Genomic DNA, 16,906 nt, shown 5'->3' with positions numbered 1-16,906 from the left:
GTGTGAGATGTCTATTGTGGTACTTGTGGTTCGCCGCGGGCATCCTCCACCGTATGCATTTTGCTGGGGATCGCCATTAGCAACGGGCCACAAGTGCAGGATTTGCTCCCTTGTATATATGCACGACTGCATGTGGGTTTGAGCACCTCCTGCTAATGCCACCCTGTCTTTTTAGCCTGTCCTTTAAGCCACACATCCAAACCCTTACCTCCACCTGGCGTTTCCAACTTAAGACCATCTCTTGTATTCACGCCTTTCTCACCCCTGAGTCAACTAAAATACTAGTGCATGCTCTCGTCATCTCCCGCCTGGACTACTACAACATCCTCCTGTGTGGCCTCCTATCCGGCACTCTCGCTCCCCTCCAATCTATTCTCAACTCTGCTGCCACCTCTCCCCTCGTTTCTCCTCTGCCTCCTCCCTCTGCCAATCTCTTTACTGGCTCCCCATTGCTCAGCAAATTTAGTTTAAAATACTTACAACTACATATAAGGCCATCCACAACCTGTCCCCTCCTTACATCTCTGACCTGCTTTCTCGATACATTCCCACACATAATCTCAAATCCTCACAGGAACTCCTCCTCCGTGCTCCTCTCATCTGTTCCTCACACAATCGACTACAAGATTTCTCACGTGCCTCTCCCCTATTCTGGAACTCACTACTTCAACACATCAGGCTCTCCCCCCAACATCCAAAGCTTCAAGATTAACCTGAAAACCTACCTTTTCAGGAAAGCCTACCATCTGCAATAAGCATGCTGCCACCACACAGCCACAAGAGCAGCCTATACCCTCACCTACTGTGTGCTCCCCTTCCTTTATAGATTGTAAGCTCTTGCGGGGAGGGTCCTCTACCCCTCGGTACCAGTCTGTTAATAGTTTCTTGTTTACTGTGTTTTTAAATTCTGTGTAACCCCAGCTGGATGTACAGCATCATGGAATTAATGGCATTTTAAAATAAATAATAATGATAATTAATAGACACTTACTATAGTATTTGATGGCACAATTTATTTATTGGAAACACACCCTTCACCATTCTACTTCTCTTTCCCTTCCTTTAACCTTTCCTCCTTTATACTGGCAGCTCTCTAGTAGGCATGTTTAATGCTGGGCATAAAACTTTTCCCTAGGCTTTAATTGATTCTATATGCAATTGTGCTATTGCTTGTTTCCATTCCTTCCATGTAACTAAAGCCCATAAAAGTTCAATAAACCAATATAATACTATTTCCAGTACTGCTAGTTTACATTGTTCATTACTAGTTTTCTTGTGTTCCAATCCTCATAGTATCTTTAAAGATACATGTTCACATTATTTATAACAAATAGGGACCTAATTGAGTGTATATGAAACACCTTGATTTGTATGCTCAACTCAGTTGTACATGGATCTTTGTTGCATTTGTTTATTTATATCTGAGAATAGAATTGTATTGTTCAAAATGAAAACAGTGTATTTTCTTGCAGCAGCCACTTGGGGGAGCTCAGTGCTAAGAGATTTTTACAACTTCCTTTGTAGTCAATAGTAACTGTATAAATTCTTATACACTGAGCTCCCCTAGAGGTGCTTCGTCCAGACAGTTTTTAAATACTGTGCATTGTGTGAGTAAAGCAGCAGACATAGAGCTGTATGGGGACATACTGTATGATAGTTGTAAATGTACTGAGAAATCTAGTGTTCGCAAGGAGCACCATATTTAGGAAGCACCAGTTCCACATTCACTAAGTAAAAGTTAAAGTGGGGGAGGGAGAAGGCAACTTTTTTTAAATTACATTTTTTTATTGAAATTTCTCCCAACAGAATTCTGGGGGATCACGCTTTACATTCCACATTTTCTGGGAGTACTTGACGCAGACACACTGGGAAAGTTGGTGGGGAGAGGGGTCCATACTAGTTTTTGCTATGAAGCCCTCTAAGACCTGTGCACAACCCTGTATGGGTGTTCCTAAAACTCTCACAGCATGCCCCTGATTGTTTGCAGATTATTGTATTTTTCCTGAACAATTTACTATTTTATTTAATGGCCACCCATACACCTTCGGTAGTTTTCAGATGAATGCTTGTTCGGCCGACACCTCCATACACCTTCGGTAGTTGTCAGATGAATGCTTGTTTGGCCGACACCTCCATACACCTTCGGTAGTTGTCAGATGAATGCTTGTTCTGCCGAGACCTCCATACACCTTCGGTAGTTGTCAGATGAATGCTTGTTCTGCCGAGACCTCCATACACCTTCAGTAGTTGTCAGATGAATGCTTGTTCGGCCGACACCTATCTCTGACGACTCTTTCATACACATACATGACCGGTTTGGCTGAGCATGTATGTGTTTTCAATAGGGAGAGAAAAGAAAGTTGCTACCAGACAGACAGTTCTGATCGTGGCCTATTTTCCGGGAGAACAAAAGGATCCAGGAAAAAAAATTCAATTCGCCTGATCCTTCTCTTCTTCTGACATCATCAGTCGGGAAGATTCGAGAGCTTTCTATACTGCTTTCTAGATTGCTGCTGTTCCTGCTGAAAATGTCCGTTTTAGACCAACACTAGAGTAATGTGTATGGTGTCTTTTACTATCTGGTTATACTGTATAAACCCCTGAATGAGCCATGTCATCAGCAAGTGTATGGATTAGAAAATGTTTTCTATGCGTCATACCTGAGGTGCACATCTGCCTGATTATTCACCATGAAAATAAAGAGGGAAAAAAAGCTGCATTATGTACAAACATAGTGTAGATTTTCTATTAAATGTCTATTCCTAAATCTTGTCTGTGCCAATTTTGTATAGATGAGCTCACGGTATGATTTGGCAAACCGACAACTAACCTACTTAGCTTTCTAATAGTGGAGTTCTCTACATGAAGATGCAACTATTTTATGATTTACCACATTGATCACAGTCTGACAGAGGAGGCCACTTACTTCTATGGGAAATCCATGCCCATGCTGCAGAAACAAATCCATTTAAATGTGCAGAGCAAAAATGTCTGCAATAAATCTGTCACATTTGGACCATTTAATCACGATGGCCACGATTATCGATCACTGCACACAGCATTGGCCATCTGCATGCAGCAAGTGTCACTTGAACACAGTGTCAAATGGTTGGTGAATACATGAGACTCTAGGTTTATAGCTCTGGGCAATATTTGTTAGTATTACCCTTTGCATTACTGATGCATAATTGTGCAGGAACATGCAATAAATATTTACATTGTGATATACAAATACAACATTGTTTTTCCAAGAGCATGTTCACATTGCGAGGTCAAAACACAGTTTATTGTTGGATTTCAATTACTGCAAAATTAGGGCAAAACAATGGGGCAGGTTTACTAATCCTAAAGATGGCATGAGCTTAGCCAGGCTGTCTAGACCTGCACCAGATTTATCACAGGAGCTCAGGCTGGTGTGATAGATGGGGTGCAGGGATAGACACTTTTCTCTGACTCTATATCAACTATTGGACGGCATAGTCTGAAGCAGAATTTTACACCAGAATTTTGGCTCAATTTTAGTGTCAAATATTGTATATTAGATCACACTCCTTGTCACAAAGCCACACATACGTTCCAATAAGCCACATTCCTTGTCAGTAATTTCTCAAACCTTAGCTGCCCCAAATTGCGCCACATTTTGGCACAATTTACAACCAGAATCAAAGCAAATATATTGCATTTCTGTGATACTGCAGTAATCATGGCAATAAACAGCATATTTGACTGCACTATTCGAATATGCCAAAACATTGAAAGATTTGGTTTTTACTCACCTCCACAAAATAGAAGCAAGGCAACAGAGTCATACTGTTTTTCGGAGGTGGAACTTTGCTCTTCTCCTTAGGGGATATCATGGCACCCGATGGGGTGAATGGTAGGATGAAAGGGCCCTTAGGACACCTGTGGGCAAAAAATGCAAGTATGAGTTTTCATTTGTTTATCCTGTTTAGTTTTTTACTATATAAAGAACAGCAGTGCCATGAAGTCTAGACTTTTCAATGTTCTGTACACGAGGCTGTAAGGACAAAACAGTAGTAAGAAGTAGTGGGGGACCAAAGGCCAGGGTCACTAACTGAAACAGATGACAACTGTTTGGGCTGTGTCATATATTCACGGGTGCACCTAGCCTTTCTGCTTCCTGGGGCGAAAACTAAAACAGTGCCCCTCATGCCAATTTCTTAACCTAACCCCTTTTCCTGAAAGCGCTTATTGCCCATGGCCCTTTGCTGCCCCCCTCTTTCCCCTACCTGGTGCTGCCTGAGGCGATCGCCTTACCTGGCTTGATTGGTGGTGCACTCCTGGATATATTATCTTTTTCTGTATCAAACTTTTTATTAATATTAATCCAAAAAGGGTAGAGCAGTAGTGTACATACAGAATAAAAGCACATAAAAGCTTAATCAGCAATATACAATAAGTCACAGATAAACGAAACATTGACAAAAAGAGAAGGTCAGCACAAAAATGTAAAGACTATTGACATGGTGTTGAAGTCTATGCAGTAATCCAGAGTCTCTAGAAAAGGCAGTAATGAGAAAACATAAGTCCTCCTCACAAAGATAAGACATCCCGATAGTGTCGGAAAGAAGTGTAACGTCCCCGAGTGTCATTACCACTCTTATGCTTTGCTTCTATCTGTGTATGCTAATATAATTTCATCTATGCATTTATTCCAAGTCCTCCACATTGTTAATTTCCTATTTCTTTGCAACTGTATATGTTCATGTAATGTACTTGGTTCACCAGTAGGTGGCAGCAAGCATGGCAGAGCTACAGTTAGAGAGAATGGAACCCTTCTTTCCATTCTAAACCTCTCTCTAAGGAAGGGTGGAGACTAGTTAGTTAGAGGTCAGTCCTAGCTTACCCCAAGGTAAGGTCTCTTTGGGACGTACCCAAGCCCAAACCAAGCCAGCCAGAGCACCCTAAGCTCAGCTGGACATGGAGGCAGAAGCTTGAAGCCTCAGAAGCCAGGAAGAAGTCAGGAAGAAAGTTCTCTGGTATAACTTCAGAGACAGACTACAAAAGGAAAGTGCAGCATACAGCAGAAGCTGAGTTAAATAGCCAGCCTGTCAGTACAGCAGAGCCAGTGAGCAACAGATGTAGCAGAGACGAGTTTGCCTGCCAGTTTTAATGCTAAAGCCTGACGGAACCAAGACAAAGTCTGTAAACCGTTTTGGAGAGACGTTTACCAAAGTAAAGCTGCTTTTAAACTTCATCACAAGGTCTGGACTCGATTTATTCTTCATCCCACAATTAAACTACCCCCTTTGTCTTCTTCGGAGCAAACGCCTGGGTTCCAGTCGTATCCAGGTAAGAGCATTGTGACACACTCAACATAAAGGAACATTATAGGCCACCCTACACCACTCGGCCATTCCTACAACTGGGTACCCCTGTTCTACATCTAGTTGGGCCCTGGGAGGCAGCCCATTGCAAAAGTCCATTTATTCCATTTCACTGTAAAATATGAAAACTGAGATTTTCGATGTTGCATAGCGACTACCAGGTGTTCCATAATGCAGATTTTATTCACATGGTTTATCAAAACTTGACATCTTGGGATAGCACTACTTTTCCAGTTTTTGGCAATTAAGACCTTAGCAGAGAATAACATATGAAAAGCTATTGTTATATCTGAAGGAGGAAGATCTGAAATACCTAAGTGCAGTAGAACGACTGTAGGTGACCATGGAAAGTTCGTACCAAGGACTTCAACAAGAAGATCCCGCACCAGTTTTCAAAAGTATTAAATAGCACTACAGCTCCAAAGAATATGTTGTATGTCACCAACTGCACCACAGCATCTTCAACACTCATTATAGGATTGTGGCTATATTAATGAGAGTCGATAAGGGGTCATATACCAACGAAAGAGTACCTTTCTAATGGCTTTTAAATGTGTAAGGGTACTTTCACACTAGCGTTAAAGTTTTCCGGTATTAAATTCCGTCATAGGGGCTCAATACTGGAAAAAAACGCATTAGTTTTGTCCTAATGCACTCTGAATGGAAAGCAATCCTTTCAGTATGCATCAGGATGTCTTCCATTCCGTCCCTTTTACGGTATTTGGCGGGAGAAAATACCGCAGCACCTTGTAGGGCCCCTGCCACCTAGTCAGGAACTTACTGTCCATGGTTGGCACCAGAACCAAAACCCGATCATCCGGGTTAAAGATCCGGACCCGAGCATACCGATTATAGACCCGACTCTGGGCTCGCTGAGCTGCCTCCATATGCTCCCTAACAAGAGGGAACACTGTCTCTATCCGATCTTGCATCTGGGTAACTTGCTCAATGACACTTTTATGTGGAGTGGGTTGTTGTTCCCATGTCTCTTTAGCCACGTCCAAGAGACCGCGAGGGTGTCTGTCATATAGCAGTTTGAAAGGGCTAGAAACCAGTAGAGGCCTGGGGTACCTCTCGCACTGCGAACATGAGATAGGGCAGAAGGAGGTCCCAGTCCTTCCCATCTTTAGACGCTACCTTTTTCAACATATTTTTTAATGTTTGGTTAAACCGTTCTACCAGACGTTTGCAGATGGTAAACGGACATCCGTAGTTGTTTTATGTGCAGCAACTTACAGAGTTCCCTCGTCACCTTGGACATAAAAGGGGTCCCTTGGTCAGTCAGAACCTCTTTAGGTAGTCCCACTCGGGAAAACATCTCCATTAACTTCTTAGCTATGAGTTTGGCCGAGGTATGTCGCAGTGGCACCGCCTCCGGGTACTGAGTGGCGTTGTCTAGAATGACTAAGATGTGTTGATGCCCTCTGGTGGACTTCGGTACTGGGCCTATGAGGTCCATAGCTATTCGGTCAAAAGTATGTTGCAGTGGCACCGCCTCCAGGTACTGAGTGGCGTTGTCTAGAATGACTAAGATGTGTTGACGCCTCTGGTGGACTTCGGTACTGGGCCTACGAGGTCCATAGCTATTCGGTCAAACGGTACTTTGATAATCGGGAGAGGTACTAGGGGACTACGGAAATGTGGCTGGGGGCTAGTTATCTGGCAGGTCGGGCAAGACTTACAAAACTTTTCCACTTCTTTGAATATGCTGGGCCAGTAAAACCACTGTAGAATACAATCCTGAGTTTTCTACAGCTCCAGGTGACTCCCGAGAACGTGTTGGTGGGCTAGATCTAACACAAGCTTGCGATAAGCCTTGGGGACCACCAACTGTTCAACAGGTTCACCCCGTAGTTGGTTTTCCCAATACAACATATCCTGATGAACCACAAAACGGGGAAACACTGACTCTGCCCCAGGTTGTTGTGGTTCACCATCTACTATTAACACATTTTCCCAGGCGCGGGATAGGGTTGGGTCCCGACGTTGTGTGATACCAAAATTATCCCTGGAGACATTGAGGTCTGCCAATTCAGGACCAAGTCCTCCATGTCTCCCATCATCACACTTAGTGGGGTTGTCTTCCCCTCTTCCACCGAAGTGGTGGTCACCCCTACCGCTGGCTCTTCGGTCTCAGGTTCCCAGGGTTCTGGTCTCCCCCCTGAGCCGGGCCACTCTGCTAGGGTTACCCAACTTACCCCTGTCTCATGGGTATCAGTCACTCTCATAGCAGGCCACAGTTCTGGGAAGCCTGGGAAGTCTCTCCCTATTATAAATTCATAATGTAGATTTGTGGCGACAGCCACCTCGTGGGTCCATCTACCAGCCACTGTGGTTAGAGACACCAGCGCAGTGGGGTAGTCTTTTAAGTCTCCATGGATGCACATCACCCTGACTTTCTGGCCAGTATACTCAGTGGACCACACCAGGGTAGCCCTTACTAGGGTCACCAGACTCCCTGAATCCAGTAGAGCCTCTGCCGGAGTGTTTCCCACTTCCACCTGGCACAAGTGATCTAGAGACTCTGGGGTACCTGTTGCACACAGCCTCCTGGCATATAGCTACTGACGATACCCATAGTTAGTGTCCATGGGCTCAACCCGTGGGAGACAGTCATCCCTTACATGGCCAAGCTCCTGACACCGCCAGCAGACTATCGGAACCAGGTCAGCCGTTGGTACATCCCGGGCGGGTTTTATCTACTCAAATCTCCGGGCCTGGGGTGGAGATTTGCGAGGTTTTCAGACTCCGCTCCTGACAGAACCCTCCTTTAGATTCCTGGTAGCTTCATAGCATTTCACCAGGTCCACCATCTCAAGGGCATTGCCAGGAGACACCTGACCGATCCAGTGCAGGAGAGGGTATGGCAAAGCACTCCAGAACATATCGGCTAACAGACGATCCAGCATAGCAGTGGGACTCAGCATGTCAGGCTGTAGCCATTTTTACAAGAGGTGAAGTAAGTTTTAATACTGGGGTCTTGCAGGCTCAGCCGGGTTGAACCCCATTGATGCACCCGCTGGGCCCAGACCAACACATTCAACCCCAGTCTTGCCAGAATCTCACCCTTGACTTTCTGTTAGTCGGCCGCTTGATCGTCCAGCAAGTCGAAATATACCCGCTGGGAATCGGATGCCAGGAACGGAGAAACGACCTCAGCCCACTGGTCAGGGGGTAGCTTTTCTCTGATGGCCACTTTCTCATACATCGCCAGGTAGGTTTCAATGTTGTCTGCAGGGGGTCATCTTAGGAATCGCGGCACTGCTTTCCTGCTGTCTGCAAAGCCATCACGTGTTGTAGCAGCAACTGGTTAGTCTCCTGCTGCTGCTTATTAGCCTCGCATTGCTGCAGGTTTGTCTCTTGCTGCTGCAGATTAGCCTCCATGAGGGCCTTCACAACAGCCTCCATTTTTTCATGGGGCACTGGTTGTAATACAGCCGGTTTAATATACGACATACAACTGTGCCTGAAAAATGCAGAAACCAAAATTATCGGCATTCATGCCAGCCTCACTGCTGTTGCATGCATCCTCCACCAATTGTTGGGTTTCGCTCTGGTAGACAGGATTAGTGGACGCAGTATAAAGGCAAAAACAAGTTCTTTGGATCAAACAGTTTAGTGTTTTATTCACACTTTGAGTGAGAAAACATGCAGTCATAAACAAGCAAAAAGTCACTGTCACGGCCTTTGGTGTCCGCCGTGACACAGTTGCTGTGCATGCTGTTTACAGCATGTAGGTGCCTCCTCCTTTCTCCCTGGGCCTTCCCTGTCTGGTGCCGGAGGGGTTAATTATCTAGCTGGTGGGGATTTAGGTGTGTCCTGGGTGTGGCCATGAGGTTTATATTACCTGTGGCGCACAGGCTGGAGTCAGTTGTACTCCAGCCTTGTTTGGTGATGGAGCTCTGCTCCTTTCCTGGGTGAACCTGCTCAGTCCTAGTGGGCCACCTTGTTGGACATAAATTGTCTTCCTTTTGTATCCTCCTTGTACCCTACCTCACTTGCTGTATGTTTGGTGTGGGTTTGCGTTCAGGGTGTTTTGTACGTCTTGTTGTAGTTACATGTCTGGTCTGTTGATGTTGTTTGTCCCAGCATGTATGCTAGACGTTCCCCTATGTGTTATTCCTCCGGAAGGGGGCTTCATGGTTTCCCGGACGGGTGAACCAATAGTAAAGTCAGTAAGCTGCTATCATCCTGTTACAGCGGCATGTATGTGTTTTGTTTCCCAGACCTGTTATCCAGGTGGGATTCAGGTCACTGGGTTTTTAACTGCTTATTCCGTTGAGGGCTCACTGTCTTGTCTCTCTTACTGTTGTGGTGTTGTTCTAGGGGTCAGGTGGACCCACTATAGAACATGACAGTAAGAGTAGTTTACTTTCTAATGTTGCTTCATGTACAAGGGGTCAGGTGGACCCACTCTTGTACATGACAGTAGTTCTGTTGTTTTTCCCTTTGTCTTTGGTTGTTTGGCCTGTGGAGACTCCGGTTCATCTGTGTCCTTGAGGAACCAGTAATCTCCTATTCCTGACCCCTATGCTAGGGATTGTTAGGATCAGTAGGGCCCAGGTTACAGAGTATGAGTCCTCCCATCATTAGGGGGCGCTCATACGGTCAGGAGATCAGGGCTAGGATGAGGGTTGTATTGGAGGTTTTCATCTTACCTATCCTTGCTTACAGGCCTGGTTACATCCTTTATTCCCTTCGTTATACGGTGGGGGGTTTCCCCCACTCCCCACCGTGACAGTCACCTTGCGGTGTTGGTGGCAATTCACACCATGCGGCAATTCTGCCTCAAAAAGTCCTTAAGCATAGCAGCACCAACCTGTTTTCACGCCAAACAGCTAGAAAGCCTTCATCCAGACACAAGGCTCCCAGATCCCAACACAGAGACCTGGCTTCTGAGCCCAGCTGCCTATTTAAGTACAGCCAGGTGCTTCCAAAACCCGGACCGGGACTTAAAATCCGGTCTGGTATTTGACCTCACCTGGCTGTATATCAGCCCAGCAGCACATGCTGGGAGTAAAATACCTGTTTTCCCAGACCAAACCTCTCACTGTGTCACACCTAATACAGTGAGAGTACGTTGTAGGAAGGATAAATGTGACAAGCCACTAAGAGTAATCAATATCAAGATTGAGATCTTGTTCCCATCTCTTTAATGATAGAAAACTGGAGAGAAAGTGCTTCTCTCCTAGTTCAGATTAAATAAGAGACATATATTATCTTTTTCTTATTTCCATATTACTATCCAATTGCTGCTTATTTACCCAGTATAATAGACAATGTGCTATGGATACATTAACATGGTTCATGCATGCCAATGGCCATTCTCTTTTACTGTGAATTCAAGTAAAATGTGAATTATTCTTCTTTGTACCCAAGAGTTTAAGTTGAACTGTTTTACTTTTATTTCTTGTGTTAATTATGTAACACGCTGCCCCAATTTTCTCTATTGCCCCAGGTTACATCTTCATAGTTTCATACTTAGCACAGCTGATAAAAATTCTATGTCTATCACATTCAACCACTTAATGGTCGAGGAGGTGGATAACAGGAAAGCAGAGGGATAAATGCTAACCTTTTGTAAAATGGCAATGTGGATGGATATTAAGAGGAACCTAAGGCCATCGGTGAAAGCCTCCAATATGGACATAAGGTACTTGAATAAATACTCAACCAGTTAAAGGGGTTGTTCAATCTTGTCACTTCCTGGGCAAGATGAGACTAAGCTTTGGGCTTAAAGGGAACCTGTCACTGGGATTTTGTGTATAGATCTGAGGACATGGGTTGCTAGATGGCCGCTAGCACATCCGCAATATCCAGTCCCCATAGCTCTGTGTGCTTTTATTGTGTAAAAAAAAAACCTAACATATGCAAATTAACCTGAGGGACAGGACTCATCTCAGGTTAATTTGCACATGTATCAAATAGTTGTTGTTTTTTACACAATAATAGCACAGAGAGCTATGGGGACTGGGTATTGCAGATGTGCTAGCGGCCATCTAGCAACCCATGTCTTTAGCTCTATACACAAAATCCCAGTGACAGGTTCCCTTTAAGTTGCGGGACTTACAGAAACAGGCTGGAGCTCCAGCATTTCCTTAGCTCCTATTGCATTGAGTGAGAGCTATGCAGATAGCGTAGCACAGCAAGCTACAATGCTTCTGTAACTCCAGGAGTTACGGAAGCAGCTTAGCTTATTCGGCTATGCTATTTGTTAAGGCCTCATGCACACGACCGTGCGTTTTTTTTGCGGTCCGCAAACTTAGTTCAAGCTAAGGATTGCCGTCCAGTTGTCCCCTGTCATTAGGACTCGCGAGTCCTAATGACAGGGGACAACTGGACGGCAATCCCTAGCTTGAACTTAGTGCAGGGATGACAGACAGACAAACAACAGAACATGAATGGACCGAGTCAATACCAGGAAAGCTACAAAGTACAAATGAAGCAAGCAGAGAATAGTCAGGAGAAGCCGGGGTCATAAATACCAGGAGAGTCGTGAAGCACCAAAAGAGTAAGCAGAGGATCGTCAGGAGGAGGCCGAGGTCAGAATACCAGGAGAGCAGCAAAGTACACAAGGAGCAGGCAGAGGATCGTCAGGAAACAGCAGGAGGTAAGTATGCCAGGAAATACAACATCACAGGTGGAACCTAAATTAACAGGCAACCTGTGGCCAGCAGGCTGCCTGTATTTATAGTGGGGAGTGAGGGTCATGTGACGTGGCCAGCGTCACATGACCGACAGAGCAACCAGTCGAGCACCGAGTAATCAGCTCAGCGCTCAAGGCAGACTTAGGAGCAGGGAACCTCCCAGCTAGCAAAGCCGCCCTGGGAACGAGGTCAAGCACAGACCCTCGCTCCCGAAGCGAAGCAGCAGGTCTGCGGCTAATGGGAGACCGAGTGCACCTTCGGAACCCCGTTACACTTAGGAAACAAGTAATCTTTGTAAAACTGCCCCCCCTCCTTTATTTCTTTATTTTATTACAGTATCCAGAAGAAGATATGCACCTGAACTAATGGAGTCATTTGTCAAACTGGTGTAAAGTAGAACTTGCTTAGTAGCCCATAGCAACCAATCAGATTCCACCTTCCATTTTCCAAAGGAGTTATCCAAAATGAAAGGTGGAATCTGATTGGTTGCTATGGGCAACTAAGCCAGTTCTACTTTACACCAGTTTGATAAATGACCGTATATGTTCCTTTCACATGTCACAATGCAAAGGTCACTTTGCACATTGTCGACTGCACATGCTCTGTTACACAGTGCCAACAAACAGCAATGCTAGCTGCCGCATGGAAGATGCAATCACCCGACAAAGAGCGTTTTTCTTATGCTACTTTCACAATAGTGTTTTTGCTGAATCCGTCAGGGTTCAGCAAAAACTTTTCCGTTACTGATAATACAACCATCTGCATCCGTTATGAACGAATCCGGTTGTATTATCTTTAACATAGCCAAGACGTATCCGTCATGAACTTCACTGAAAGTCAATGGGGGCAGGGCCGGCGCTACCATAGAGGCAAGGGGGGCAATTGCCCCCGACTCCTTAGGGGCCCCCCAGCACCGGCCCGGCCGCAACTACTATATTATCTATAATTCTATTGTGTGCCTGTGTGGTCTGGAGACGGGCCGGCGGCGCGCTGCAGTAATGTAATTAAAACTAACTGGGCTGAAGTAGTCTGGAGTGGAGGGGCCCCCCGGCGGCCGCTGACTGTGTCTGCACTGCGCTGCCGCTGCTTATCTCTTTAAGAGATTCGAGACTGGAGCAGCGGCATGCACGGCACAGGCAGGCACGTCTAGGGTCTGGCTGACGTACGTTGCCACATGCTCCGCCCCCCCGCCCAGAGAACTTGGATTGAACTTAAGGAGCAAGCAAGCGCCATTGGCAGCCAGCCAGCCACAGCCCAGTCTGACTCTGCCAGCAGCGCCAGTCAGAAGGCAGCCAGCCCCCAGCCAAGTTCCAAACTTCCACTGACTGTCTGGTAGGTTCATTGGTTATATTGTTTTGTTGTTAATTAAACTGGATCGGATCCATTATGATCCATCCATCCATTCCCAGTTTCCCAGTCGCTGACTTACTTAGTCCCAGGCACCATCTCACCCGTCCGGGCCGTCCCAGTGTACTACTAGCCCGCCCTGCGGCCCTGGTTCTGTTTGTGTTTGGAGTCAGTTGGACTGGAGAAATGTGCATTTGGGAGGGCAGTTACTGGTACTACCAGTAAGTGCCCCCCCCCACCCCCCACAAATGCACATTTCTGCAGTCCAACTGTCCAAACAAAACCGGGCTAGTATACTGGCACTGGGACGGGTGAGATGGTGCCCTGAATGGGGGACGGATCCGTTTTCTATTTTGTCAGATTGTGTCAGTGAAAACGGATCTGTCCCTATTGACTTGAATTGTGGATCATGACTGATCTGTCTTGCTCCGCATCCCGTGACGGACAGAAAACCGCAGCATGGTGCAGTTTGCTCTCTGGTATGGGACCGCAACCAAACGGAATGTAATGCATTTTGGAACATTCCGTTCTATTCAGTTCAGTTTTGTCCCTATTGACAATGAATGGGGACAAAACTGAAGCATTTTTCTCCAGTATTGAGATCCTATGACGGATCTCAATACCGGAAAATAGAAACGCTAGTGTGAAAGTAGCTTTACTTGTTGTGTGATTGGAGACACCTTTACATCAGCAATGAGCATTTTTATGAACGTTTTATTCATGATAATTGGCCCGATCTTTAGATCATGTAGACCAGGGATCAGCAACCTCCGGCACTCCAGCTGTTCTAAAACTACAACTCCCAGAAGCCTCCTTTCACTTCTGTGGGAGTTACAAGAACAGCCAAGTAAGTTTGCATGCTGGGAGTTGTAGTTTTACAGTAGCTGGAGTGCCGAAGGTTGCTGATCCCTGATGTAGACACTACTTAGTTGTAATTGTGCACTGCACCATAGTCATTCTTCTAATATCTACCATAAGTGGACATGTAGCTGTATTTTCCAACATGAAGGATTCCAGCAGGAAAGAAAAACAAATTGGGAAAGATATCAACCCCTGTGGCAGAAATATGACACCAATAAGTCATACATTTCTGCTACTTTTTTGTGTATTTAGGATGCTTTTGGCACTTAAAGGGGTTTTCCAAGATTTTCTAACTAATGTCCTATAGTCTGATCGTGGGGGTCTTACACCCAGGATGCCCGCCGATCAGCTGTTTGAGAAAGCACTGAGTTCTATTTCAACTTTTCCTACACTAGTGACATCATGTTTATCAGTCATGTGGTCTAGGAGCAGCTCAGCCCTATAGAAGTGAATGAGGCTGATCTGCGATACCACACAGGTGCATCACTGGCTTCTCAAACAGCTGATTAGTGGGGGTCCCGGGTGTTGTTACATAGTCCGACACTATCCAATTACTGCTACCAGTGGCAGACTGTGCAGGGACACCCCCAACTGGTAACACCCAGCCGGACCTTTATTGCAAACCCCTAGCAATTCATTTATAACTTTTAGTAGGAATAATAAAGGAATGGCACATCATAGAGCCATAACAACAGATGCTCCAGAATTATTATTACATGTGGAATGCAAGTAGTTACTAAGGCTACTTTCACAGCCTGCCGGAGTTCTCCGGATTTGGCATTGCTGGATGCTACTGGAATGCCCGCCGGCCCTATTAACTATAATGGGGTTTGGTGGTGATCCGGCCTCAACCCGGCAAATATGTCAAGAACGGACAAACTGCTGTGTGCCGTGTTTTCTGCCTGGCTGATTTCCTGTATTCTATGTCGAAACAGCGTGCCGGACGGCTGTACGGAGTATGTGAAGATAGCCTAAAACAGACATCTGAGGAGAGGTGACAGGTCCCCTTATATATGAATGTGAATGCATTTATTTTGTGGTTCTTAAGATGCTAACTTTTTAATATATCATACAGATCATCAGATTTTCATGATCTTCATAAAAATTTGTGAATAGACATGAACCTTGATTATGCCATGGGATGCACAGAAGTTTACTGTTAACCCTTGATAATACCAAGTCATTTGCCAGTAATTGATTTCTCTGATATTCGTTTAATAATGTTAGATTTCTCGCTTTTGGAGGAGCACGCTTGGTAACTTGGAGCTATCTGTCACAGAGCAGGGGTCAACAACCTCCAGCACTTTAGACGTTGTAAAACTACAACTCCCAGCAGGCACACTTGCTTGGCCTTTCTCAGAAACACCTGCAGAGGTGAATGGAGCATGCTGGAAGATGTAGTTTCACACCAGCTGGAGTGCGGGAGGTTGGTAACCCCTGTAATAGAGCATGTTATCCTGTCACTTCGAAACCCTTACCACTAGTGCAGGCTCCAATATTGACATTTTTGGACATTTTGGTTAAGGTCTCAATTCTTTACTAAAGTAAATTGGAGCAGGGTAGTAGCTACAGGTAAACGCGGCCCTGGTAAGTAGGAGGCCTTTGCACTGGAGCAAACAATCAGCACCTTACAGAGACTGGTTATTTCAATACCTTAGCCCAAAATATGTGTGTAGATTTTCCAGACAGGACCAGTATTTGTAGTGGAAGTGAGAACTTGGGCCATGAAGTTGTTCTCCTAGATCCTGCTAGATCCCTTTAATGCTAGGATATAAACAGGGCCGTCTCTAACAAGGGACAAAAGGGACAGCTGCCCTAGGCCCAGTTGCTCCTTGGAGGCCCTAGGCAGCTCCCTGCTGACCACTGCCCCCGGTGTCAGGCTGTCAGCTACACAAGGGGGTGCTGCCATGCCTGCCTGCCGGCACTCCAGGCAGCGAACTGTGAGAGCTGTGATTCTCTTAGGAGAAAGGACCTTAGATGACATCACCATGTGACCAGTAACCTAGCAATATTACTGGTCACATGGCTATGAGGTAATCAAAGGTCCTTTCTACCAGGAGTGCTGCTGCAGGAGAAGTTTGCCTTACCTGTGGAGCTTATTTTGTGAAGATTACATCAGGAAAAGGTGACAAGGGCTGTTATACTAATATACTGTAAGCTACTGTATACTGTGGTGTGCTCTACTGTATACTATGGGGTGCTGTTTACTGTGGGGTGCTATACTGATTTACTGTATACTGTGGGGTGCTGTATATTGTGGTGTGCTATACTGCTTGACTGTATACTATGGGGTGCTATATACTGTGGGGTGCTATACTGCTCTACTGTATACTGTGGGGTGCTGTATACTGTGGGGTGATATACTGTGGGTGCCTTATATTGTGGGGAGCTATACTGCTCTACTGTATAGTGTGGGGTGCTGTATAGTGTGGGGTGCTATACTGCTCTGTTGTATACTGTGAGGTGCTGTATACTGTATAGTTTGGGGTGCTGTATACTGTGAGGTGCTGTATATTATGGGGTGCTATACTGCTCTACTGTATACTGTGAGGTGCTGTATACTGTATAATGTGGGGTGCTGTATAATGTGGGGTGCTGTATACTGTGGGGTGCTATACTGCTCTACTGTATACTGTGGGGTGCTATACTGCTCTACTGTATACTGTGGGGTGCTATACTGCTCTACTATATACTGTGAGGTGC

The 16,906-nt window shown here is 45.5% G+C and overlaps 1 protein-coding gene across 2 annotated transcripts in view; it reads right to left on the bottom strand.

The window, feature by feature from the left end:
* PLPPR3 (phospholipid phosphatase related 3) overlaps positions 1–3,857 on the bottom strand; it is a 64,352-nt gene extending 60,495 nt beyond the window's left edge. For both annotated transcript variants that reach the window (XM_044269571.1, XM_044269578.1), the window contains exon 1: positions 3,777–3,857. In XM_044269571.1, the coding sequence (XP_044125506.1) occupies positions 3,777–3,857 (81 nt within the window). The remainder of the gene's footprint in view (positions 1–3,776) is intronic.
* Between the last annotated feature and the right edge of the window lie 13,049 nt (positions 3,858–16,906).

This window comes from Bufo gargarizans, chromosome 1 (assembly GCF_014858855.1).
Source record: "Bufo gargarizans isolate SCDJY-AF-19 chromosome 1, ASM1485885v1, whole genome shotgun sequence".
Lineage (NCBI taxonomy): Eukaryota > Metazoa > Chordata > Amphibia > Anura > Bufonidae > Bufo > Bufo gargarizans.
The sequence above is the reverse complement of the archived record's forward strand: the minus strand, read 5'-3'. Positions and strand labels throughout refer to the sequence as shown.